The 27421-nt window shown below is 38.1% G+C and overlaps 2 protein-coding genes across 5 annotated transcripts in view; one reads left to right on the top strand and one right to left on the bottom strand.

Annotated features, from left to right (window-relative positions):
• CYP39A1 (cytochrome P450 family 39 subfamily A member 1) overlaps positions 1-4253 on the bottom strand; it is an 89828-nt gene extending 85575 nt beyond the window's left edge. The window contains exons 1-2 of one of the 4 annotated variants that reach the window (XM_038554247.1): positions 4166-4253; positions 3782-3892 (exon numbers count right to left, since the gene is read on the bottom strand). Coding sequence is in view for 2 of the 4 variants with exons in the window: in XM_038554242.1 (XP_038410170.1) it covers positions 3782-3958 (177 nt within the window). In the remaining 2 variants the exon portion in view is untranslated. The other 3 variants (XM_038554244.1, XM_038554242.1, XM_038554243.1) reach the window with 3 other exon arrangements.
• A 285-nt stretch (positions 4254-4538) lies between these two features.
• SLC25A27 (solute carrier family 25 member 27) lies at positions 4539-27421 on the top strand. Its single transcript, NM_001284455.1, has 9 exons — positions 4539-4711; positions 7287-7478; positions 9300-9384; positions 12643-12765; positions 14719-14831; positions 18157-18241; positions 21346-21438; positions 22070-22172; positions 27315-27421. Exons 1-9 carry the CDS (start codon positions 4606-4608, stop codon positions 27384-27386), a joined length of 972 nt encoding a protein of 323 aa, NP_001271384.1. The 5' UTR covers positions 4539-4605; the 3' UTR covers positions 27387-27421.

Raw genomic sequence — 27421 nt, forward strand, 5'->3', positions numbered from 1 at the left:
TCTGTCTGTCATGAATAAATAAATAAAATCTTAAAAAAAAAACAAAAAGACTAAGTCAAGAAACCTGGAAAGCAACTGCCCCCAAGCAAAATCTCCTGCTGACAGCTAGTCCAAGACAACTTAACTCTTTAAAATACAGTTAAACAAAAAAGGAAAATTCAATTCTGTAAAAAAAAACTTTTAAAAAAAATAAAAGGGAAAAAAAGAGCAGAACTTGCTTACAAATGAAATAACTCACCAAAAAGATTCTGCCATAGGGTACATGAAACCTATAATGCAAAATTACTTTCATTTTTTTTTCATAATGAAAAAAAATGAACGTACTAATTGCAACTACAAAGGAAATAAGCAAAGAAGAAATATAAGAAGCCATGGAAGAAGCAGCTGGACAACAGAGGAAAATTAGGAGATAAAGGAACACAAGAAAGAAAGAAACAGTAACGACATTTCTGAATAAACGATAACAATGACTGGGGTGCCTGGGTGGCTTAGCTGGTTAAGCACCAGACTTGGATTCAGGTCAGGGCATGATCTTGGGGTCCTGGGATCAAGCTTTGCACCTCACTGGGCTTCACACTCAGTGGGGAGTCTGATTCTCTTTCCTTCCCCCCATGCTCTCTCTCTCAAATGAATAAATAAAATCTTTAAAAAAAAGATAACAATGACAAGAAGCACAAGGGAGTCTACAACCCACAGGAAATAGACTCTAAGGAAAAGAGAATATAGAAATGTGAAAAAATTTTAAAAATCATTAAATAGAAATAAATATGTGAAAAGAATTTCAGGGGAAATGACACCTATAGAAGATAGGTAAAAGAGGCTGAAACTATGCATCACTGGACGTCTTTGGCAAACTCCAAATTTATTTACCCAGCTGCTGAATTCAGTATTCCTGCTTGGATATCAACATACCAAACACCAACATAACTCAACAGATCCTTTCCTTTTAATTTTTTAAATTTTTATCTTTTACGTTATTTTTTATTTTTTATCAAACTCAACCTAGCTAAAGCTGCACTTCTGATAATTATCCCCTTCCAATAAGTTCTTATATTTGTGACGGTCTCACTTGATGGCAACTCCCATTTTCTAGCTACTCAAGCCAAACTTCTTGGAGTCATCTTGGACCTTTTTCATTCTTTTATACATCACAGGCAACTGGTGTGTAAATCCTGCTGCTTCTACCTTCAAAATATATCCAGCCACTTCTCAAATTTCCACTGCCATCACCATGGTCCAAACCACAATGATCTCAAGTTTGAATTATTGCAATAACCTTCAAATTATCTTCTTCCTTTTATTCTTGCATTCCTGTTTTAAACAGAGCAGCCAAAGTGAACCTTTATGATTTAAATCAGATCCCATCACTCTTGGTCAAAACATTCAAAAGGTTTCCTATTTCGTTCTAAATTATAAATGCATTCAGACTTTGAATCTGATAATTCATTCTATAGATACATTTTCAAACAAAGAAATTACACTTGTTCCTACAGTATTTATAATAGCACAATAGGGTAAACACACTATGTCAATCATTAAGTCACTGTTTGGGTAAAGTATGATTCAGGGAATACTTTGCAGCTTTTAAAACAGATGCTTCTATTTCTATATAGGAAGAGGCAGAACCAGGTGAGATAAGGATTTTACTGGTAGCTAGGAAACGATGGATGTGAACAGATAATAAGTCACTATTTCTCTGGTGGCATCTGTGAATTCTGCGTGTGGGTTGAAGGTCAGGACTGAAATAGGCACCTCTGAAAAATCTACAACTAATATTACACTCAATGGTGAAATCCTGGACAATTTCCCCTAATATTAGGAAAAAGACAAACTTATCTCCTCTCACCACTTCTGTTCAATAATATGTTAGAAATCCTACTGATTATAATAATACAGGAAAAAGAAATAAAAAGCATAAAGATCAGAAAAAATGAAGTAGATTTATCTGTTTATAAGACATATTGTTTATGTATAAAAATCCTAAAGAATCCCCAAAGTAACAAGTAGGACTAATAAAGTGAATTTAGTAAATCACAAGGCATAAAGTTCATATACAGAAAACTGATTGCATTTTTTGTTTCAACAGGATACAACCAGAAAACAAAAGTAAAAGCAATTTTATCTACAACAGCCTCCAAATATAAAATAATTAACAACTGGAAGCAAGACCACATCACAAAAACTACAGAGCACTTCTGAAAGAAATTATATAGCTAAATAAACGAAGAGATACACAGCATTCATAGATTTGAAGACTTACTATTGTTATGAAGTCCATTCTCCTCTAAATTCTCGATAGATTTAATAAACTTCCCATCATAATTCTAGCAGTCTTTATGAAAGATATCAACAAGCCAGTTTTAAAACATAGTAAAATGCAAATAATCTTGAATGGCAAATCAATTACAGAGGAATATGGAGAACTTTCACTGCCTGATTTAAAGACTTACTCTAAAACTTGAGTATTTAAGGCAGTGTAGTATTAATAAAGAAGTGGGCATATAAATCAATGGACTGGGGTAGAAAGGCTAGAAATAGATTTACATGTATATGGTTAACTAATTTAACCACAGGTGATCAATGAGGAAAGGACAGTCCTTCAGGATATGATGTTGGAACAACTGTACATCCAGATGTGAAAAAAAAATTAACTTTACCCCTTCCTTTTACCATACCAAAAAAAAAAAAAAATTTAACTCAAAATGGATCACAGATCTAAATGTAAAATGGGAAATACAAACCTTTTAGAAGAAAACAGAATAATCTTTTTGACCTTGCTTGACCTTCTGAGACAAGCTTTTAAAAAAGTTCCTTAAAATTTATCAAAATCATGACTAAGGAAGGCTATGGGAAACAAATATTTCTTAAAAGATATCATTTTTCCTATACCAGATTCCCAATAATTATGGCACCTAGTGTGGGCCAGAATATGAGGAGCTAGGCAATCCCGTACACTCAAAGGAAAAGGTGTATATTGCTATATTCTTTTGCAAGGGTAACATAATAATATGAACAATTTAAATGTTCAGGTCATTGGAGTAGGCAACTCCACTTTTTGGAATTTACTCTGAGGAAACAATTGGTTAAGTGCCCAAGCCACAATCACACAACACACACAGAGAAACGTAAGTCAAAGCATTCGTTGAAATAAAGGAAAATAGTTGGCAGTAACTTACATACTATTTTTGAAAGATACACTATATTTGAAAGCTATTTTCAGGACCAAAAAAAAAAAAATCTACTACAACACCATCACTAATCTCTTTAGTATGCAGTGAAAATGGATCTCATCATCATCAAATAATAACACCAGCTGAAAATACAGTGCCTGGCTAAATTTGCAGAGTTAAGTCTGCAGGCAATTTTTACGGCAACCTGGTGTTAACTTCAATTCGGATACTAATTTACTACACGTTTTCATAAATTTAACCGTATTTCACTTCTTTCTGAATTATTACGAATGTTTAGTTAATGTGTGTACCCTTAGGATGAAGCAGCTAGCATTTATAAATTAATATCTACTTCCAGAGAGGCAGCTACAAGCTGATAAAAATCTGTTCATAATCAATAAAAATCTATGTCTTTCGAAAAAACTTGCATAAGGTAAAACCGTTGATAGCTGAGGAATGCTTGGCTCTAAGTATGGACAGCGGGTATGTTCCCGGGTGTTACTGTTGCATTTGAGATGCAATGAAAGATTAAAAAAAAAAAAAAAAGAAAGAAAGAAAAAGGAAAAGGAAACATTACCTCCTCCGGAAAGCCCACCTACAAGGCCACATACCTTGATTCTTGCTTTCTCTATAAATTCTAGAGGGGCTTTCCCAAACTCAAATCCAGCTCCAATCCAAGGAATCCAGCCCCTTATGCACGGGGGTCCCCGCAAATTCTTCCGCTGAAGGAACAGTAAAAGAGCAACACAACCTAGAATTATAATCACGGTCGGGGAGATCAGTTCCATGTTTCTGTCTATAGCACCTTCCAGAATCAGAGAAGGGAAAAGTCCTGCCGCCGTGGCACTTGCTCATTCCCCGTTGGGAGGGGGCACCTACGGGACCTCCCAACTTGTCGGCTACAACTTCCGCAGTTTGTTTGCCTCCCTGACTGTAGCCTCCTTTCCCCGCCCCAATTTTTAGATGACTTCTGCATCATCGCTCCCCCCTCCCACCTCCGCTAGTCTTTCCAGAGCCGGCCCCGCCGGACCGAACGCAGGGGCTGGACCCAACCGCGGCGGGCGCGGAGCGGGGGGAAGGCGGGGGGGGGGGTGGGGGGGGAGAACGTGCTCTGTTGCCATGGAGACCGGGGCTGGCGGCGCCGAGGGGAGCCTCCCTCGCGGCCAATCAGAGAACGGCGCCCAAGAGGCGCGCGGCCCGGCGGACTACATTTCCCAGAAGCCCCTGGGCCTCGCGTTGTTGTTCTGCTCTCGGTCCGGGGGCACCTCTCCATCCCGGGGCTGCTAGGAAGGCTGTAGGTTTCGCGGAGCCGCCTGGCTGAGCCGAGCGAGGGAAATGGTCCCCGCTCCGCCACTCGCGGGTTGAGAACGGGCCGCCCTGGCAGAGTGGCAGGCCGGTCGTAAGGGGGTGTATTGTCGTCCCGTCTTGCTGCTGAATGTCGGTTCCAGAGGAGGAGGAGAGGCTTTTGCCGCTCGCCCAGAGATGGCCCCGAGCGAGCAAGTTCCTTCTGTCGGGCTGCGCGGCTACCGTGGCCGAGCTAGGTACCCGGCCGCCCCCTCCCGGACCTCCCCCGCGACTCGCCGTCGAGGTGCCGCGCTGGGGGGGCGGGGGGGGCGGGGGGGCGGGCGCGGGCGGGCGGCTCCGGCCCCCGGGGAGTGTGGCCCGCTGCGTCGCGCCCTCCTCTCGCACACCTGCCCGGCGGAGGTGGCAGGGTGGGGACAGGCCGGCTTTGCGAGGAGGAGGCGCGGGAGGTCACTAAGGTCTTCTCCTTCCAATTTCGTCTCCCTCAGAGGTGTGCTCTTGCGCCCGAAGGTCCGCGCTTGGGGGCTTCAGGAGCTGTCATTCCTCCCTAGGCATCCTTTCCCCTTCCGTGAGGATGACCTTCTAAGAAACACAACCCACCCTTCGTCCTTATTGAGATAATCTCTCTGATTTATATTCCCACGTAGCCGCGCCGTATCATTGTCTTTTGTAGACTTGCGGGACTTGACGTTATTAACCTGTCACTTACGGAGCATCCACTCAACATCTGCCAGTTGTCCTCCTTGAGCGTAACTCATCTATACCGTGTCTACCTTGCAGGATTCTGAGAAGTAGGAAATATATAAATGCGAACTCCAAGGCGGGGCACCCATTAATTGCAACATTATTATAATTACTATGATATTAGGCTGTGATGATAGTGCTTAAGAGACTCGGCCCTGACCTTGCTTACAGCTAGGTGGGCAGACATGCAGAGACAGGCAGGTGCATTGTGCTGCTTATGATGAAGGTATTAAGGATCATAAGAACACAGAGGACGGACGGTTACATATGCCGAGCAAATCGGAAAACCGGAGGCCACCTAGGGAAGATTATGATGCCCTTGCATGAGCAGCTGGCGTTCCTTCAGTGATTTTGTGAGCAGAGTGCCTGTGTGTTCCCTGTGAAGCCTTCACTGTGCATTTTAAGATTAGCCTTTCATTTTCTTGCCTGTTGGAAAACAAAACAAGCAACAGCTTTGCTGTGTTATCATTAGGAAATGCTAGTTTGTCCTCATCTAAAATGAATTTATTTTCTATTTCCAGCAGAGCCAGCACGCGATCTGTTACTTTGCTCCTTGTGCTCCTCCACTCTTGTGCTTTGGACCCTCTGTCTTCTCTTTCTCTTCTCCACAAGCTGATGGGAAATTTTTGTTTTTACTTAAATATAGTTCACCAACTTTTTAAAAAAAATTAAAATCAGATTGCAGAATTAGATATTTCCAACTTTCTTTCTTTCTTTCTTTCTTTCTTTCTTTCTTTCTTTCTTTCTTTCTTTCTTTCTTTTTCTTTCTTTCTTCTTTCCTTCCTTCCTTCCTTCCTTCCTTCCTTCCTTCCTTCCTTCCTTCCTTCCTTCCTTCCTTTTTTTTGGATCCTGATTGTTTCCTCCCGTGACCAATGGCAAAGAAACATTCCTTCTCTTCAAAGTTTGTGGAGAATGGTGTGGGGGCTGGGGATGGGAAGCAAGGAAATAAAAATTTGAGATGATTTTGATTACAAAACAATTTAGGATCAGAACCTGAAGCATTATTTAAGTAACCAGCAAGTAAACCAGACTTATTTTGAAAGGCATAAACCATGTTAATATAGAGGCACCTTTATCTTAAGACTTTTCAGGGCTCATATGTTAATAAAGCATTGTTTAAATTCTCTACATGCAAACTACTTCCATTTTAGGGGGACTATCAGCAAGATATTTTTTCCAAAGACCAGTGGTAAGATTTAATATTTTCTTCCCCCTACTCTGTTTTCTCTTGGAAAAAAGCGTAAGTACGATTTTGTATCAGGCGGTGGTCATTGAAAAGACTCATGTAATGTCAGTAGTGTTCATGAATTTCTCTGAATCTGGTTACTTCACTTATTTGGGACATACGAGTATAAAGTTATGAGCTTGATCTTCCTAATGTGGGCCAGTTAGCTTCACCGTTTCAGAGTAAAATGTCTACTTTGAATTCAAAATATAATCATTAGAAAAAGATTTTTCAAGTACAATTGGTACTTGTATAAAAAGACATTATAAACTCAATATTGCATCTCCTATATCTCAAACCTCAGGTCAGTGAACATCACCCATGAAATTACAGAATTCATCTTCACCTGCATTTAATATGAACCTGTCAGAAATAATACAGTATTCTAAAAGTCACACTGGGTCTCAATCATGGTTACAGTCAAGGGGGCATCATAGAATATGGATATCTGAAATTATTCCCATTGGAACCCAAAAATTAAGGACTAAAGTAGATTTTAGGCTGAAATTTCTGAGTAAAAAGAACCCAAGTCTTGTGACTTTTTTTTTTCCTGATTGCGGGGGTTGGGGAGGGATGGTGCTCTGGAACAGTGATTCTTAAATTTGGGAGTGCATAAGAATCAACCAATTTCTAAACCCCCATCAACCTATTCAGAATCCATAGGCATGGGGCTAGGAAATAAACCATTTTAACAATTTCCCTAGCTGTTTCTGATGTATTCTAAAATTTGAGAAACACTGATCCTGTGGCGACTAAAGTATTTGTCCTGTGACTTTAGAATTTTATAATTTTTGTTTGTTTCTCTGAATGTTATGGGTTTCCCCCTCATTTTGTTTTTTTGTTAGCAACCTTTCCCCTGGATCTCACAAAAACTCGACTCCAAATGCAAGGAGAAGCTGCCCTTGCTCGGTTGGGAGACAGTGCAAGAGAATCTGCTCCCTATAGGGGCATGGTGCGCACAGCCCTAGGGATTGTTCAAGAAGAAGGCTTTCTAAAGCTTTGGCAAGGAGTGACACCTGCCATTTACAGACACATAGGTATTTATCTTGATTCTAGCTGGTAAGTTTGTTATGAGTTCTATGTTTGTGTCTTCTGCTTTTGTGTTTAGCTGTGCCAAAACCCAGTTGTTTTTTCCTACTAATGTGATAAATGAATATGTATTCTCTTAAGAAAATTAATCACCAATCATTATTAAGGAATGATTGCCTTAAATTTTTAGAAATGCATATAGAAGTATTTAGGGATGAACTGTCATGATGTCTGTAATGTACTTCAAAATAATAAAGCAAAAAAAAAATCAAATATGGCAAAAATGTTAGCAATTGATAAATCTCAAGGATATAGAGGGAGTTATTTTCTCTGTTTCTCTGCATGTTTGAAGATTTTTAAGATAAAAAGTCATTGATATTTTTCTCTATTTTAGAGACTTTAAAACAAAATTTAAATTTTTCATGTTCTTTGAAAATTAAAACATATTTGACTAACATGCTAAATCTCACTAGTCTCTGTCCCATACACTATAGGCTAGGCAACTCTGAAGGAGAACAGGGACGACTGATCCAATTCTGGCAATTGAGTGATTGTAGTGATTTTTGCCCCCGTTCCTAAGGCTACCTAATTACCTATGTGGGCCTTTAGTCACTGTTGATTTTTGCCTCAGTTCCCAAGGCTACCTAACTACCTTTGTAGGCCTTTAGTCACTGTTAAAGGGAAATAGTTGTAACTGTGCCTTAGCCAGTGAGAATACTTTTCTGCTCTGCTTCTAAAATGGCATTCACGAAGATAGTCGTTGGGTTTTCAGTTTGTGGAGAGGAGAAGATAAACTTGGCTTCAATAGGAGGTAGGGCAGGTGCAGCATTCTTCTCTACATTTCTACATTCATGCTCTTTCCCCAAGTGCGTAGGAACCTTTGACCAGAAAGGCGTTCAGTTCTAATACCAGCTTATTATTTTTAAAGCTTCTGTTCTTTAGATATGTAAGTTAGAGTGTATTCATGAAGAGCAATCCAGAAGTGTGTATAGAGACTGTTGTTGTTTTGGTGCTTTGTGTATTTTTGAATATGTTAACATATTTTATCAAGCTTACTGAAATAGCAAGAAAAGGACTCTCTAGGAATACCGTGTACTGATTTTAATGACTTTTATTTTCCAATCTTTTTTAAAAATGTGTTCTCCTTTGCTCCCCATTATTGAGTTTCACTTTTCATTTGCATTTTATTGACCATCATCTATGGCTTCACAATTAAGATTTATATCATATGTTTGACAACTGATTAAAAGATTACCTGAATATAATAAAGTATCCAGTGAAGTTATGCATGTTTATTAAATAGAAATGCCTGCTGTGTACCAAGCTCTGTAGGGTGATGGTACAAAAGACCCATACAGTAGTGAAAACACACAAAGCCTGCCCTGAAAAGCTCGTAGTTTGAAGGAAAGATGAGCAACAAAGTAAAGTTAATCTCCAATTAATGTGATAAATGTCATATTAAATGTACACCTGGGTAGTTCTGGGGGAACAGAGAAGCATGGCAGGTATAGTGCAGTCTAGAACACTGGAGGTCAGAGAGCACTTTTTAGAAAACACATTCTTTGAATTGAGTCTGGGAGGACAAGGAGGAGTCGGTAAAACAGAAAAGGTTGAATCCATTCCAGAAAGATCAGATAGCATGTGAGAAGGCCTGAGGCTTAAAAAGACCTGGCATATTTAGAGAAACATCAAGCAAAGCCTGCATGTTGGAAGCATAGGCCACATGAGAGAACAGCACAGAGAGCTTGACTGGCCCAGGTCAAAATATCCTCTTGTTTTATTAAACATATATAGCTGAATTTACCTTTTAAATGATCCATTCTACACAGTGTACTCTGGAGGTCGCATGGTCACATATGAGCATCTTCGTGAAGTTGTATTTGGCAAAAGTGAAGATAAGCATTATCCCCTTTGGTAAGTTTTCTTTTGAAAATAATACATACTTTTGACCCTAAGACTCTATTGTTTATCTATTAGATTTGTATAAAATTGTGTATTTGTGCCAAAATTGCCTCAAGCTAAAGGCTTAAAATAATAAATAATTACAATGTAAATCCAAATAAGGGAGCATTTACTGCACAGTGTACATAAACATACATGTGCATATGTATAAAAATTTTGTATATATATTATGTAACATTTTAATATTAAAATAATTCTTACAGAGCACCTTCTTTATGCCAAAGAACTTTGAGTCACACAGAGATAGGCTCAAATTCTTGTTCTACTAGTATGTATATAATCTGGGTAAACTACTTTACCATTTTGATCTTCAGTTTTCTTAGCTGTGGAAGTAATATCTACCATTAGGCTTTTGTTTTTGTAGGATTAGATGAGATAATGAATGTGCATGTATATCACAATATTTATAACAGAAAAAGAAAACTAGGTTATAAATAATATACAAAGAAATCTTACAAATAAATTAAAAATATATTTTAAAAACACAAAGAAAAATAGGGAAAGGATATCAACAGACAAAATTCACAAAAGAAAAAATATAATGTTCATTAAATATATAAAAATGTTCAATTTCACCAATAGTCAGGGAAATTTAATTAAAGCTATCTTTTAGCCAGTAAACTATCAACAGGAATGTAAGTTATTCTATATAGCCTTTTTGAAGAATAGAGTATCTGTTAAAATGTTTAAATGTGTACTCTTTTGACCCAGAAATTCTTCCTTTATGAAATAATCATATTCAAAAATACTTGTACCTATGCATAAACACAGAGACACACAGATATTGACTGTAGTGGTGTTAATTGTAATTTTTTTTTCTTAAAAATTAAATAACTGGGATCCCTGGGTGGCTCAGCAGTTTAGCTCCTGCCTTTGGCCCAGGGTGTGATCCTGGAGTCCTGGGATCAAGTCCCACGTTGGGCTCCCTGCATGAGCCTGCTTCTCCCTCTGCCCATGTCTCTGCCTCTCTCTCTCTCTGTCTCTTATGAATAAATAAATAAAATCTTTAAAAAAAATTAAATAACTAACAATTTAGAAATAGATAAGTTTTGATATATTTATACAGGGAAGCATAATACACAGCTTTGAAAGGATGAGGTAGGTTTTATATGACTAACCTATAAGGATGTCTATAATATCTTTTCTGGACTAAAAAAATACCTAAGTCACTACTATAAGAAAATGACAAAAAGCAGAATTTTATCTTTCAGGCAAAATTCCTTGGCTCTGTTTTTTAAAAAAATTATAATGTATGAAGCTATACTAATTGCTTTCCCAGAATTAGTGATGAAATATGTTAATAATCTTTGCATTCTGTAATCCTCCCCAGAAAAGAAAGGTATAGATAGATAAGGGGTTCAAAGGAAATATTTCACTATGAGGTCAACTCTCAGGATAGATCGGCTTGGTGTCTTTTGACCCAGTCAGGTCAATTCAGTCATTCAGTTCAGGTATTTATTGAATTATCATGGTGTACCAGTCCTGTACTTAACACTGAAGCTATAGTAATGGAAGATAGTCCCTGCCGTCACTGAGCAAGAGTAATAGAGACAGATGCCAAACAATTAGAATTATGTCACAATTGCCAAAGAGGCAGTGGTTATAAAATTCTCAAAGAGAAAAAACAGTGCTAATGTTCATCATTGTGAGAACCAGGCACTCTCCTAGGCTGCTGGTGGCAGTGGAGACTGATACAAGTTCTATGAAAAACAATTTGCAGGGCCTATCAAATGTCATGTAAATGTTCAGTTAGTTAAAAGTTAAGCTATCTAAATAAATTGTGATGTGTCCATAAAATGGAATGCTGTGAAACCATTTTTTCAAATGAGGCAGCTGTATATTAATTGATAACATTTGAGATACATTACTAGGAGAAATATAACTTAAAGGATATTATTAGGGAAAAATTAAGGTATACAACCTGGCATTCTACATTTGTGCTTTTTAAAAAATATTTATTTATTTGAGAGAGAGAGAGAGTGAGCAAGTGGGTGGAACGGGAAGGCAGGGGGCCAGAGAAAGAAGTCCAAACAGACCCTGAGTTGAGCATGGAGCCGGACATGGGTCTCGATCCCACAACCCTGAGATCATGACTGGAGCAGAAATCAAGAGCCGACAGCTCAGCCAACTGAGCTACCCAGGCACCCCTTACATTTATGCTTTTAAAAAGGAGTATTTATACCTGTATGTTTATTTGTACACAAACTATCAATTGTAACTTAGTGCTTAAGACTGTGTGGTCCCCACTGAGACTTCCTGGTGTTATATCTTGGCTGTACCGCTCACTAGTTATGTGATTTGAGCTGTCATTTAACTGCCTTTATGCCTTGGTTTCCTTATCTGTAAAGAGGATATAACAGTAGTACTAATGTCATAGGGTTGATATAAAAATTAAATGGTGTTTTTAAAAATGCTTAAACAGCGCCTGACATAATAAGCATTCAGTGGATGCATTATTATTATGTGCAGGAAATCATAAGAAACTAGTAATTATGATTGCTTCAGAGGAAGGGAACTAATAACAAGGACCTTTTTACTCTATACCCACGTATACCTCTTCAAATATTGTTTTAGAGTAAAAGGAAAGAAAATACCTCTTTTCTTCTAAGAAAAGGTAAAAGATGATCAGAGCCTGGTTTGAGACAGAAGTAGCTGGAATGGAGAGGAGGGGATGGATTCAAAGCATGTTTAAGTATAGTAGTCTAGACTTGATCACTATTGGCTTCGGAAGGTGAGGAGAAGGAAGAGACTAGGGATTGACAGAGTTTCTTCAAAGAGAGAAAAGTTCTCAAACCCCTTTTACTTTGCAAAACTACTAAGATAATAGTTTACAAAATCCGACTTACCAGCTTTCCTCTGTTAGACTGATTACATCTATGCTGTATTTATTCCCCTGTGGTTGGAACTAAACTACAATTAAATGATCAGCTCAGGTATTTATAACTTTGAAGCAACTACCCTTCCTTTGAATTTCAGGCCACAGAAGGCCCGTGAAACCAGATTTGATTTTTAACTCCTCATAGTCCTTTAACCCTCCCTTCAATAAACAGATGAAGCATTTACTTTCCTCTGTGATTTGCTCGGGTCCATCCTTTCCTTTGCTTTGTCTTAAATCCCCTGCGCTGGGGCTGGACCAGCCTGGTACTGTTCACTACAAAATTTGTAAAATTAACAGGAACTATTAAAAAATGTATCTCCTTTTATAATTAGGAAATCAGTAATTGGAGGTATGATGGCTGGTGTTGTTGGCCAATTTTTAGCCAACCCAACTGATCTAGTGAAGGTTCAGATGCAGATGGAAGGAAAAAGGAAACTTGAAGGAAAACCTTTGCGGTAAGTTCTCCAGTTAACTGATATGTTCCTTTTCCCCATCATACTTTGAACACGTACCTAATAAGTTAATGCATTTTTGTGATCCAACATTCAATAAAGACATTAAATCTGACTCTTTCAACTTAAAAGATGTATTCATTAAGAGGAGGGCTAATATGGATCTTTTCTTTGCATGATAAAGTACATGTGTTCTCTACTAGAAAAAAAATATATGTGTGTGTAGCTGTCTGCTGCTAGACTTGTCCTCTTACAGCTTGATATAAAGAGTTTAATCACTAAAATTTGCCCTAGTTTGAATCCCAGTTTTGCCGCTGTAGCTTAGTGTTGTGGAAGTCACTTAGTACTCTTAGTCTCTGTTTATTCATCTTTAAAAGGGACCATTCAAAAGGTTTGCATGATATTAGACTGCCTGGCTCATCTGGCTAAAAGCTAGATTCCTTTCCCTTTATCCCTCAAAGAAGGGAAATGGCAAGATTGACCTTGCAAGTTCTTCCCACTTTCCTGTCTAATCCCACTCTTCCTCTTTTCCCCAAGTTTAAGGAAGGTTTTTATTATGCCTTTGTGACTTAAAATTGTCCTATTGCATTACTCTACATTATTTGAAGTCTACCTTTCTTCAAAGGACTTCATGTTCAATAATTTATTAAAATACCACTTAGCCTGTTTCTCTGGGAAAGGAGCAACATCTTAAGAGATTGATAGACATCTCCCAGAAAAGAGGATGCAGAATGCCTTGGGCTGAGTAGGAAGAGGTCTGCTCCTCTGAACACTGCAGGTTTGTGGCTGGGCCAGAGGTGAAGGAGGGTTTGGGACCTCCTTTGGGAACCCACCACTGACACTGACCACTGCTCTTCATTGTGCTGCTCCTCTAGTTGGCCCAGTAGAAGATGGGGTTGGGCTTAGCAGTGCAGGCCCCTCTTGAGGTCTCCAAACAGAGCACACCCACCACAGAGGAGAAAAGGGTACCACTGACTTACCCAAGTAGTTTACAGAATCTCAGGGCCCATTTTGTCATATTGTAACAACTTCTAATTAACTACTAAGTAGCAGGAAGAAGTGAGGTCATCGTTGCCTATATGGAGGAAAACTATTGGGATCTAGAAAAATCTGAGTTTATAACTAATCTTGTCAATTTTTTCCCGTTCCTTTGTCTCCACTGTTGGAAATTTTTGGTTTGATATAGGAGTAAAAAATATTTCCTGTTGTTTTAAAGAACATCAGCTTTGGGAACAGACAACCTGGGATTTGTATCCACCCTTTAGCACATTTTAGCTATGACCCTAGTCAAGCTCCTTAACCTCTCTAAGATTCAGTCTCCTCAGATGGACATTGGAATGTAAATTTACACTTCTTAGAGTTTTGGGGGATAAAATTTATCTTATGTATATAAAAAGTCTTGAGCTTAATAAGTGCACAACAGATTTTCACTACAATGACCATCATTTGTGAGTATAACTTCCCCTGTAGCTTTACATGCCCAATAAATATGTCGTATTATCTTTTTGTTAAGACTCAGGGAATATAATGGCTAAGTAAAAGCCACTCAGCTAGTAAGTGGTAAAGGCGGCATTGGACTTCAGGTATTTCTGACTACATAAAAAAGACTATTATTTTATAACAGGGTTTCCAGATTTGATCATGGTACAGCAGCATTTTTAACTTGAGTACAGAAAGCTTACAATCAAGATAGGATAGTAAATTTTTATAAAACCAAAAATATTCAATCTTAAGAACTTCTATTATGAGATTGCTCTCCCTATTCTTTGGACTAAGAATGTCATTTCTCTTATGAGAATATGTGAGGATTGATTTTTTAAAAAATTTCTCACAATTCTGGATAATTAAATGTTATTTTATTCCAAATTATAACAGCTATAGGTGAAGTTTATCCAGCCACATTCCATACACAGAAATGCATAAAATTTTCACATTTCTTTATTATTTTTCCTTTAGATTTCGTGGTGTGCATCATGCATTTGCAAAAATCTTATCTGAAGGAGGAATACGTGGGCTTTGGGCAGGCTGGGTACCCAATATACAAAGAGCAGCACTGGTGAATATGGGAGGTAATGGAAACTTTATTGAACTCTGAGAAGTCCTAACTGCCTTCATCATTGTAATGATAAGCACTGACTTTAGGGAAAATGAAAAATTTTATTTTATTATTTTTAGTAATATACTTGGCAACAGTCTTCTTTCATGTTGTAACACCTTAATTGAACATTTTCTCTAGAAAATTTTCGCTTTTCTCCATGGATCTGTGAAAAGGATTGCATAAAACAAGCAAATGTGATAGTAAAGAGTTAGGACTAAACTATTTGTAAGATCTCCTGTCTACCCACACCCTCCTCTAAGATCCAAACTGGCATACGTAACCATGTGACAATCATTATATCCAGAATCTACAAATCCTATTGCTTTATAATCCAGCTTGTATAGCAGGCATCCCAGGCTGGAGATATGAACGTACCCAAACTCATCCTGTCCCTCACGTCCCATAGTCAGTCACTTATTGCTTCTGTCTTATAAATATTTCTTAAAAGTGTACCCCCTCCAATACCTAACACCTTGGTGTCCTTAAAATGGCCATTTTTATAATTCTCACCATCAAAGCCACACAGCAAGGGCACTGCCACAGGCCATCAGGTAGTCTCATCCTCTGTCCTCAAATGTATACCCAGTATCCAGAGGGATTTTTCTTAAACACAGATCTGAGCATGTTAGACCCTTAAAACCTTTTACTGGCTTCTCATCACTTACAGAAGAAAGTGGAAATTTTATAACATAACATATAAGGTCTGCACAATCCAACTAGTGCCCTCAGGGAATTAAGCAATTCATTGATTCAGGAGTAAAGAGTGAAGCATAGTCATAGCTAGAAGGTTCCACTGCCTCCACATACCAGGCTGCTCCTCCCCTCATACTTTCTGTCCTCATTCCTCTTCTGCTATTTAGTTTCCTTCTGCAGGTCTTTTTGTACTCAGCTGAAGTGTCTCTCCACCATGTATTTTTCCTGAACCCTATAACCACCCTTCCCTGGCCATGCTAGTTAGATGCCCTTTTATGTGTTTCTCTAGTTCCTGGTGCTTGTACCTCATTCCATTGCGTTTTTCTGTGTGTCTATCTCCTCCACTAGATTGAGTCCCCTGAGGCAGTTTTTATTTATCATTATTATCCTAGTCCCTTATGTAGTCAGTAAACATTTGATGCACGAGTTAATGAATGAAAGGATGTTTCTAAGACCAAAATTATATGGTTCTAGGAAATGTATAGCCTTTTTGAGGGTTATAGTAACATATCACTTAAATGTCAAAGGAAGTAAATCTATTTTTTTGTTTTGCTATTTCAGTCCATCCATAGCTATGTATCATATTAGTGGATATTTTAGTTACCAGGAATCTTTATTGATGATAGTTTCTCAATTTGATGCTTCAAAATCTGTTGTAGTTCAGATTTCTTTTCCAGCTTCCAGCTGTCTACTTGGCACACTCATTTGGGTTATCTTGAATAGAACACTTTGTGTCCAAACCAAACTGATTTATCAAACTACTTCCTTCTCCTCCATTTTCCCAATCTCAAAATATGATATCATCTCACTTGAATAATGCAGAAACCTAGACATGAGTTTTGTCTCTTTCCTTTCACTCAGTCGTTATAGCCAATCAGTTAACAAGTCCAGCCACTTCTGTGTCCTAGCTGTGTCTCATATCCATCCACTTCTTTTCATTCCTGAAGCTACTCCAAGTATTATCCATCTCCTACTGAATCACTACCAAAGCCTCCAAACCAGTCTACCCCAGAGCCATTTTATCCCACCATGCATCAGAAACTGCTCTATTTACCACTCCATCATCTTATTTAAACATCTTAAATGAGTCAATCCTCATTTTCACTATCTCCAAAAGTGGCAGCTCTGCCCTTCAAACTGTTTAAGCTCAAAATCTTATAGTCATCTCTGACTCCTTTCTTTCCCTGTCTATTCAGTTTGTTAATTCTGCCTTCAAAATATATCTAGAATCTGACCAGTGTTCCACAGCTTCTTTATCCAAACCATCGTCTATTATCAGAATAAATGCAATAGTCTCATGTCTAATCTATCTTGTGTCCCTGTAGTCTAGTCACAGCCGAACAGCGAGAGTGTCCGTGTAAATAGTAACCCAGAGTAGTCACTGCTCTGCTCAAAATCCTCCCTTGGCTTCTGTTGTTCTCTATCTTCCGGACTCTGCTACTTCTCTGACCTTTGCTTACTCTGCTCCTGTTAGACCAGCATTTTTGCTGTTCCTCTAACATACTGAGCTAACATTTGCCTCGGGGGATAAAATACGTACTATTGTTTTTCCTGGGATAGGTTCTCATAGATAGCTACAAGGTTTTATTTCTCGTGTTTCCTTTAGGTCTCTATTTAGAGGTTATTAAGAAACCTTTCCTGATCACCCTCTTTAAAATTCATGTACATCATTCTTCTTTACCTTCTGATATTCTTACCCCTCTTTCTTTGCCTTATTATCTGTCTTCAGAGCAATTACAACTATCTGAAATGCTGTAGTTTGCTTGTTTGCTTATTGTCTCATCCTTTAACAAAGAATAAGGATTTTGTTCAATTTGTCCATGGCTCTTTCCTTAGCACCTAGAATAATGCCTACTACCTCATGTTAGATACTCATGTACTTGGTGAATGACCAAATGTATCTATCCATTCTTGCCTTTTTATAATTCACCTCCTGTACTTCACAGTAGGTAGCCTTTATAATAAACTCCAGTTGTAATATATCACTGTTTAAAACTCTTCAACAGCTCTTCATTGTCATTAGGAAAAAATACAGAAAGCTTAATGTAGAATAACAGTCAGGACCTTTTACTTATAAGTGACAAGAGTTTCAACTCAATCTAACAAGAGTGAAAAAGGAATTTATCATCTCAAATAGTAAGAATTCCAGGGGTTGAGCTGACTTTAGGCATAGCTGGATTCTGATGTTCAAATGATATAATTGAGTATCTGTCTCTCTTCCTCTTTTCTTCCCCCTCCTTCTGTAGGTCATTTTCCTGGGCTCGATAATGATAGTGGTATCTTTCATTCTTGTACACATTCCTGTCCCAAGTCTAACATTTTTTTTTTTTTTCTGAGAGAGAGAGAGTGGGAGCAAGCACGAGGATGGGAGGGGCAGAGGGAGAGGGAGAGAAAGAATCTTAAGCCAGCTCCATGCTCAGCAAGGAGCCTGACATAGGGCTTGATCTCAGGGCCCTGAGATCATGACCTGAGCCAAAATCAAGAGTCTGAGCCTAAATCGACTGAGCTACCCAGGCATCCTAAGTCTAACATATTTTTAACATAAAAGACATTCATTATCAGATTAATGAATATTTCACCCTTCTTTTTCTTTTTATTGCCAGATTTAACCACTTATGATACAGTAAAACACTATTTGGTACTGAATACACCACTCGAAGACAATATCATGACTCATGGTTTATCAAGGTAAGTGATTGTTTTAGTTTAATTTTTTTCTGTATCACTTTTCTTCCATATTTGGCATAAATTTTAACCTTTTGTTTCTTGATTGAGAATCTAGTGATATCATCCTTAGAGAAATGTAATAGTACATTTACTAAGAAAATTTTCTTAAAATTTTTTGCAGTTAAAATGAGGAAGAGAGAGACAAAGTTGTAGAGTGTTTCATATTAAACCATCCCAAATATTTTCACTTTAATGGGACCCTCCTGGGGTCAAATTCTATTGATCAGTTCTCCAATTCCACAGATATGTTTGAGCATCTTGTATGATAAAGGCACCTGTAAGGTGTTGCAGTGGGTACAAAGGCTAACCCAGGTTCCTTCGCAGGGAGTTGACCAAGGGGAAAATAAGACAAATATAAAAACAATGTACAAGGGCACCTGGATGGCTCAGTCAGTTAAGCATCTGCCTTTGGCTGAGGTCATGATCCCAGGGTCCTGGGATGGAGCCCTGCATTCTCAGGCACCCTGCTCAGTGGGAAGTCTGCTTCTCCCTCTCCCTCTGCCCTTCCTCTACTAGTGCATTTTCTCTCTCTCTCTCTCTCTCTCTCTTTCTCTCACTCTCTCACTGTCTCTCTCTCTCAAATACATAAATAAATAGAATTTTTAAAAAACAAAAACTATGTGTGGTAAATGTAAAAGGTGACTAGCTACTGTAATTTTCAGAAGAGGGAGAAAAAAATGACCACTTGGAGGGGCCTACAAAGGTGTTTTCAAGGGCTGTAGCTGTTAAGCATGATTATTTAGTTCATCCTTAAGAGGCTGGCTTTCTCTGAAACAGTGCTGATGGGATATCTGAAACTGGTCTTACAGATAGCCATGTGGCCTCCTGGGAAGATCAGAAGCTCATCCAGTCACTTTCTGTCCATTATTACTTCAGCTGTGTCCTTGGCTTCATCTGGGGGTGTTGCTAGCAAGGAGTGAGTGATAAAGGCCAATAGCAAAAAGAAGCAATGTCCATTTCAGTGCAAGTAGCTTGGGCGAAATTGATGTTCCTTTTATTGCTCTATCTTTTCCCTTTGACTCCAGATACCATATTACTTGAGGCTCCTTAATACATTATTCTCTGTCATTTAATACTTATTTTTTTAAAGTCTAGCCAGGTCACACTATATCCTTAGGTGTTGGTTAAGATGTTTCTGTGTGAAAATATGAAGGTATATTAAAATCAATAGTATTAAACCTTCAAAGAACCTGACCTAATAGGAAAGAGTATAAAAAGAGCAGTAGTGATGTACATGGTGAAAAAAGAGCTCTTTTCACATAGACAATCCCTGTTATGTGGACAGAGACCTAAGAATGTGATATGCACAGCTGGGTCATTTGCTGTAATATGAAATAGATTGTATGGGATCCTTCCCTTGAATTCAAGTACTGCTAAAGTAATTTTCTGCTTTGAATTCTAAATCCTGGCCTGAAAGAGGTAGACAAGATTCTCAGTACTTTTTGCTACAGCAGTTGAAAATAAGAGAGAGTATAAAGATTCCTAAGGCAGCTTCAACTTTCCTGCCACAGAGCCTTCAGAGACTTCAAAAGCCTTGGCACAGAAGTTGGTGGTCCTTATTTTTGTGAGGTATTTGATGTCCTGGAATGACCTAAAAGTTTTCCACAATTTTCCTTTCCAGCTTTCCATTAGCCAAACATAAGCTGTTATTCAGACTGCCTTGATCCTAGTCTGCAGACTCAGCTTCTGGGATGTGGGACTTCATTCTCTTTGACTTGGGTTGACCACCCCTTGTCTCGTCTCCACTTTCTTGTGGAAAAGTTTAAACCAGTTTGTGGGTTTTCGGTTTATGGAAATTTATGCTCCATATTGCCTCTCATGCCCACATTTATAATGAACTGCTAGTGATTTCTTAACATTTTCGTCACTCATTTACAGAATATCGATTTACTCTCCAGTAGGTTGACCACATCCATTTTTGTCTGTTCTGAGTAACTGATAACCTTTTTCAAGAAAGAGTGCTTAACCTTTTTGGACAAAGGGAGAAGGGATAAATAAAATCATTAGCCCTTAGGCCTGAGCATCAATTGAAGGAAAAACAGGAATTTTCCAATTAGATGGGGGTGCAGGCATGGAGGTGTTGCATAGTATGGTAAGCACAGAGAGCTACCATAGTTATATTGTTAGAGCATAGTGGGCGAAGAGAGAGGTGATCTTGGAGTAATATGTGTGACAGTCAGCATATGAGCTAAATCAGGTAACAGGAAATGAGTCTTAGATAGCTTTAAGTACGGAAAAATGACACAGTTGGACTTGTATCTTAGATCCCTTAGGATAGAAAAAAGAAGGTAAGATTATTTTCAAATGGAATAGCTTAGTGAAGTGATGCGCACACAGTGGTCAGAGTAAATTTTTTGTTTCTTAAATATTAACCAAAGTAGGTGATTCCCCAGCTTAACATCCTTTCGGTGACTTCTATTTGCATCTAAAATACAATCAGACTCCTTCAATAGCCTTCACTGGTCTCTGCCTGCTTCTTCAGTCTCTCATCTGGCTGGACTCAGTCCTTCAGGCATCACGGCCACGTTGGCTGCTTTGTCTCTTCACCACACCAAGGGCATTTCTGACCCAGGGCTTTCACTGGGCTGATTGTCTTGCCTGCAGCATTCTTCCTCCATGTCTTTAGACAGTTGCCCCTCCACCATTCAGGTCTCAGTTCTGCTGCTACTCAAGAGCCTTTCCACAACCATCTGTCACCCAGTTATGCCCCATCACACTATCCCATTCTGTTTTGTTCTTGGTACTTACCAGCATCTGAAATTATTCCTTTCTTCTCTGCCTCTTCCCAAGTAAGTGCCTCAGGGGCAGGATCGTCGGTATCCTCTTCAGTACCTGGAAGAGTGCCTGCCACCAGTAGGTGTTCAATGCATATTTGTTGACTGGACATTCTTTTTAGTTTTTATTTTTTCTACCTCTTTAATGACTTCATTAAGCATTGATTTTAAACTAAAATAAGATTATTATGGAGAATAATATATTTAGTATTCCATTCTTTCTAAATATATAAATTTCCTTTTCTTACAATTTAGAAATTTTATATTTATTATCTTTCAAATTCATTATAGTTTATGTTCTGGACTGGTAGCTTCTATTCTGGGAACACCTGCTGATGTCATCAAAAGCCGAATAATGAATCAACCACGAGATAAACAAGGAAGGTAAGTCTACACTCTCCATGTGTTCAAATGTCTGTAATAATAAGCTTCCTTAAAAATGTTTCCTTGTGTTTATTCTTGATAGAAGTGTATCTGTGTGTCCATGTGTTCAGCCAGCAAACTACTTTTATGTCATTACCTGCTCTTTGTCTGATGGAAAAGTACTGTGCATTTGGGGATATAAGCTAATTTAATGATCATATTATTTAGACACAAGGTATTTATTGTGATTTTATTGTTTTCAAAGAGTTTATGAAAATATACTCTGCTGAGAATTTACAGAGCACTTTCTTCAGAAGCTTATGACTTACAGGTAATATGGAGAATTTGATTTGATATAAAACAGTATGTTCTCTCTGGAAGAGACCAGGTGGAGTGAATTCTAAGTATAAGACTAAGGGTGGGATGAATCCGAAGCGTCAACCTTAGACACCTAAAGAAATTATCTTTAAGCTCAAAAAAAATAATAATTTATTTATACTGAACCACAAATATTATTTGTTCTAAACTAGCAGAAAATGCTTACGTCTCCTTATTATAGTAAGTTTCCTTAGATTATTTTTTAATTTATGTTTTATTTCTACATCTGTTTATACACAAGAAATTTAGCAAAACTGTCTTCTTTCCTCTTTAGGGGACTTTTGTATAAATCATCAACTGACTGCTTGGTTCAGGCTGTTCAAGGAGAAGGATTCATGAGTCTATATAAAGGCTTTTTACCATCTTGGCTGAGAATGGTAACGTTAGGTTTTTCCTTCCTTTGTTTTTGTTTTCTTTGTACTTAAATTGCTTTTAATCTACAGATATTTTCCCCCTTTCTCTTTTGGTTTTTAGCATAGCTCTGCCCCCCAAACCACAATTCTTTATCTCTTTTTTATATCTCTTTTTGTTTTCTTTTTACCTCTCTTCAAAGTCCTATTACCTTTCTTGCTGGATTAAAGTAAAATAATTCAGTTACATCTAGAAATGAATAGGTGGATATCCTGTTGTTGTAAAGCCAGTGGATAGGGTTTTCTGCAATGTAAAACTTTTAGTAGTCCATTTAGCCGAAGTATTACAAGTTTGGTACAGGTATAAAGGTTTTATATTAGATACTATTCCTATGAAAATGTTACTGTTTCAAACAAAATTTGTTACCTTGCTAGAAAATGTTGCATTATCCATTAATACCTATTACCATAAAGCTTGGCTTAGTAAGAAAACATTATGTAATTTTTATTTGATCTATATATTACTTTTTACTGAGGTAAATGAAGATACAGAATTAGATAGATTTATTCAAGTAGCATAACATATATAGTAAAAACAAGGTACTCAATTATTTTGGAAGTTAAAACATATTTGAACTGAATGAATGAGTCATGGATTTAGAGATTCAAACAATCAACACTTTACACAATTTAATAATATTAATTGAGCATCTACTCCATGCAAAGCCCTATACTCAGTGCCTGGCTTTGGGATGAACAGGAGAGTCTCAGCCCCTACTCTAGTGCTGAAGCTTCTAGTTTAGGTAAGACCAAACATTGAATAAAAAAACTAAAAGTGATGAGTGGTTGAGGAAATGTACATGGTGCTATGAAAATATATAGCAAGGACATATAGCTTAGGCTTGGAAATTAGGAGTACCTCCTTGGAGAATGGTCTTTAAAATTGAATTCTGAAGAATGAATAGGACTTAGCTGGGTAAAAAGACCAAAAAAAAAAAAAAAAAAAACATTCCAGGTAGAGGGAATAGTTGGAGTGGACAGAGACAGGATGAATTCAGGGAACTGAAAGAAACCCAGCAGGCCAAGGCATGGAGACAGGGAGGAGAGAGGCACGAATTGAGGCCAGAGAGAGGCAGAGATCAGTTTGGCAAGGGCTATAGGACCCATAAGAGTTAGGGACACCAGCTTGATGACCTGTGTAATTTTAAGATCATTCCGGCTGCCATGTGGGTTGGGGAAAGGCCAGGAGTAGTGGTAGATGAGACATAATGATAGCTTACATGAGTAGTGGTAGATGAGACATAATGATAGCTTGCACAAGAGTAGTGGTAGATGAGACATAATGATAGTTTGCATGAGAGATGGAAATGGGAACAAAAAAATGATTGAAAAAATAATTTAGGAGAAAGAAAGGAGCTAGAAGCATGACTGGATAGGGAAGGTAAAAATGGTCAGAGAAGACAAGGAAAGTGGGGCTTTATTCCCAGATTCCCAACCTGAGTAACAGATGATGTAATCTCCTAACATGGGGATCATTTGCAGGGAAGATTCTATGGTAGAATAGCAAGCTTAGGCCTAGATTTGTTAAGTTTGGGATATTCATAGGACATTTAAGAGCAGATGTATAGATGGCTCCTTAATATATCGATCTGGATCTTACAGAGCATATGGGGATGGAGCTTTAGAGGTGAGCACTGTCTACATATAGATGGAAATTGAAGTTCTGGGAATAATTGACATCACCAAGCAATAGTAGATATTTATTAACATGGAGTTAATAGCCAAGCCCTTAGCAGTAGCTGATATAAAAGTGTACCCAAGTGTAAAACATTATTTTGATTGTCTTGATTATACCTTGAAATTATCTCAAATCTGTGGATATTTCTTAATGGAAAGGAAGATTTTGATTTGGCCTGCATGAATCAGGCACTATCCTAAGTGCTGGTGGCACTAAGGAATAAGAGGTTTATTTTTTTCATGAGAGCAGCTTATGATGTGATGGAGAAGACAGACATGTAAGTAGTTAATACTACAGAAATAATAAAGCCAATATTATTAAATCACTTGGTATTAGCACCAACACTATGCTAATCATTTTAATGGCTTAACTCACTGAATTCTCCCCACAATGTCTTCAGGAGGTTATTATCCCATCTCTTTTTATAAGAGGAGGAACAAAAGCTTAAAGAGTCTAAATAACCTGCCAGGTTAAGTAGTTATTACTTAATGGAGTCAGGGCATCAAACCTAGGAATTTTGACTCCTGAGGACATGGTGTTACTAAGCAGGTTGTACTAGTGCTCTACTTGTGGTATGAACAGAATGTGATGGGAACATGGATAGTAAAGTAAAAATGGCTTTAACTGTTTAGGAAGTCACAAAGTCTTTCACAGAGACAGTATTTGATGTGAGCTTTAAAAGATCAGTAGACATATAACAACAAGAAAGACATGAAGGAGCAACATGAGCATAGGCCCCCAAGTTCATGTATGGACCTAGTAGGTTTGGACAACTGCAGAAAATACAGGGGAGCTGGAGAATAGGTCCTCAGAGGGGAAGTGGTAGGGCAGATTCCAGAAAAGTTCTTAAGGACCAGGGGAATATGAACCTTGGGGTCACTGGTTTAGGTGGAACCCTGTAGTAAGAAAGCAGCTATTTAATCATGGGAGCAAAGTACTAAGGTTTGTTTAGAGACAGGATTACTTTGGCAGCAATAGAGAGGATACATGGAAAGCTAGGACCCAAGGAAAGGAGGTTTGGCAGTGGTCTAGCCTGGAGATGACTGTAAAAATGGAGAGAAGGTAGATTCTAGGGACATTTATGGTAACTTCACAATTAAGTCACAGGACTTAATAATTGATTATATGTAGAAGGTGGGGAAAGGAATGAAGGAAATGGGGCTTTTATGTTTCTAGTGTGGGAGACTATAAGGATGGTGAGACCATTGATGAAAACACAAAATCAGGGTCAGGAGGTATGAGGGTAGTGAGAATATCCAAGTACAAAGGAATACTGAAACGATTTAATCTAACCTGTTCTCTATATGCGTGAGACTTGAAGTATAAGTGAGAAAAGGTACTTCACAGCTGACAGACATTGTGCTAAGCTCTTTACACACATTATTTTTTTAAGTCTTATAAGAACCTAATAAAAGAGGTAGTGTTATCCTCATTTTTCAGATGAGAAAAACATGGCTCCAAGTATAAGATACTGGCTCAGGTTCATATACCTAGTATATGGCAGAGCTGGAAACTGACTGTAGTTCTATTTAGTTCTAAACCCATGCTCCTAAGTAATACAATATTCTGAGTGTGCCTGCATCCTGCAGCTAGGTAAAGAAGTGAGGGTAAAGAGACAATGTCTGGTGACAGGGAGATGTTACTAGAGAAAGGCCTGGTTCACCAGGGTGCCACTGCCTTGTTGATCTGCCACAGTGCATGACCCTAAGCTTAGAAGACTGACTCATGACCACTTCCAAGTAAACTGGCCTGCAAATAGATTCACCTTCAACTGAACTCACTGAAATGGATGATCAGACCACAGTATTGGCTCATTCACATTGGGAAAAACACTTGGCAAGTGATCCAGATGCTGAAGTCCTCTGAACAGTGTGCTTCCTCCTAAATTCAAGTTATACGTGAAGGCAAGTTATAATCAGAAGGTTGCTTGCTGAACACACAATAATAACAGGAAGAGCTTATTTGTAATCTTAGTATTTCAGAATACCCAAGAGCCCTTATATTTAGCCCCATAATAAAAGGCACGAATAAGGCCTCTGTTTTTCCAGCAGTTATGGCAACAGGCAAACCAGAGTAGACAACAGAGGTTCATATACACTTGAATTATTTACAGATGCTAGTGAAGAAAACACAAGTAACCATGTACTACTCCTGCACAGAGGCTCATTATATGCCATTTGTATACTACCCCTGTTATTGGCTATATGATCTACCGGTTTAACTTCTATTGATAACCCAGGTAAACTCAACACCAGTCCCTTCTGCTAGCTGAAGGTACTATGACCTGGCTTTGCTCAATCCCTGATTAATATTTATTTTATTTGCATAGTCTAATTACTAAAGCAGTTAGGAACGATTACATAGTCCACCCGTAACTAAGACCTCTATCCCCTGATCTGATTGCAGTTCTATCATGGCTCACTTAATTTTTGTTGTCATAAGAATATGATATTGTCATTTCATATTCTTTATTTTGTCCATGTCTCCATGGACATGTAACCAACCAAGATGTGTTCTTCCAAATTCTCTGGTAAAGTCTCAGTCTCCCAGTATTACCTACTCAATATTTCCAAGCACAAGACATTAATATTGCTTTACAAACTCTCTAACCAAATACATTTTATATTCTAATTGCTCAGGCTTCTTTTTTGCCCTAGCATGATAGTTTTTCTCTGACCAATATTACCTATCACCTACGAACCAAACCAGCCAGGAACTGGATCTGAGCCACCCTTTCTCTGATGATTACTTCCAGTGTTTCCTCTGCAGTCTACTTCCATGTCTTTGATATTTTTATCTTCTGTTGTTAAAGAACCCTCATCCCTTTATAATTCCTATTGATGCGGTTACACCTTCATTCAAGTTAGGCAAGTCTTTCTGAGCTGGAAACTCTTTTCTCTCTTTAATGTGAATTTTTATATCCATTTTGTGATATATCAGGTGTTGAGTTTATGATCTAACTCTCAAAGGATAATCTTTCATCTTCACTTTCAAGTTCTTAAATGTCCTTGTCACACTCCACAGACAAACTAAACATAGAGGAGCCCAGCCTAGAATTCAGGCATGCTAAGTCCTAGCTTTTTAGCCAGTAATGGTTCAGTAGAAAGAACCCTAGAGTGGAAGCTAGAAGCCTGTACTCTAGCTCCACATGTTAACAGCTTTTTGATTGCTAAGCCTCAGTGTCCTCATCTGTAAAATAGGGGTATCATTACCTTTCTTTTCTATTGTAAATTGTTCGGAGAAATCTATGAGAAATAAGACATGAAAATACTTTAGTTATCAAGTGCTCTATAAAAGTGAAATACCACAATATTTGTTTTCAGCCTAAGTGGATTCAAAATGACTTTGCCATTCAAAGATGTATATGCATAAATGTAGAATATTCATAATCACTTTGAAATATGCACTAACTTCTTTGGTTAATCTTTCAGACCCCTTGGTCAATGGTGTTCTGGCTTACTTATGAAAAAATCAGAGAGATGAGTGGAGTCAGTCCATTTTAAGCCCTTAAAGATGCAGCCCTTAAAGATACAATGTT

This window comes from Canis lupus, chromosome 12, assembly GCF_011100685.1.
Source record: "Canis lupus familiaris isolate Mischka breed German Shepherd chromosome 12, alternate assembly UU_Cfam_GSD_1.0, whole genome shotgun sequence".
NCBI lineage: Eukaryota > Metazoa > Chordata > Mammalia > Carnivora > Canidae > Canis > Canis lupus.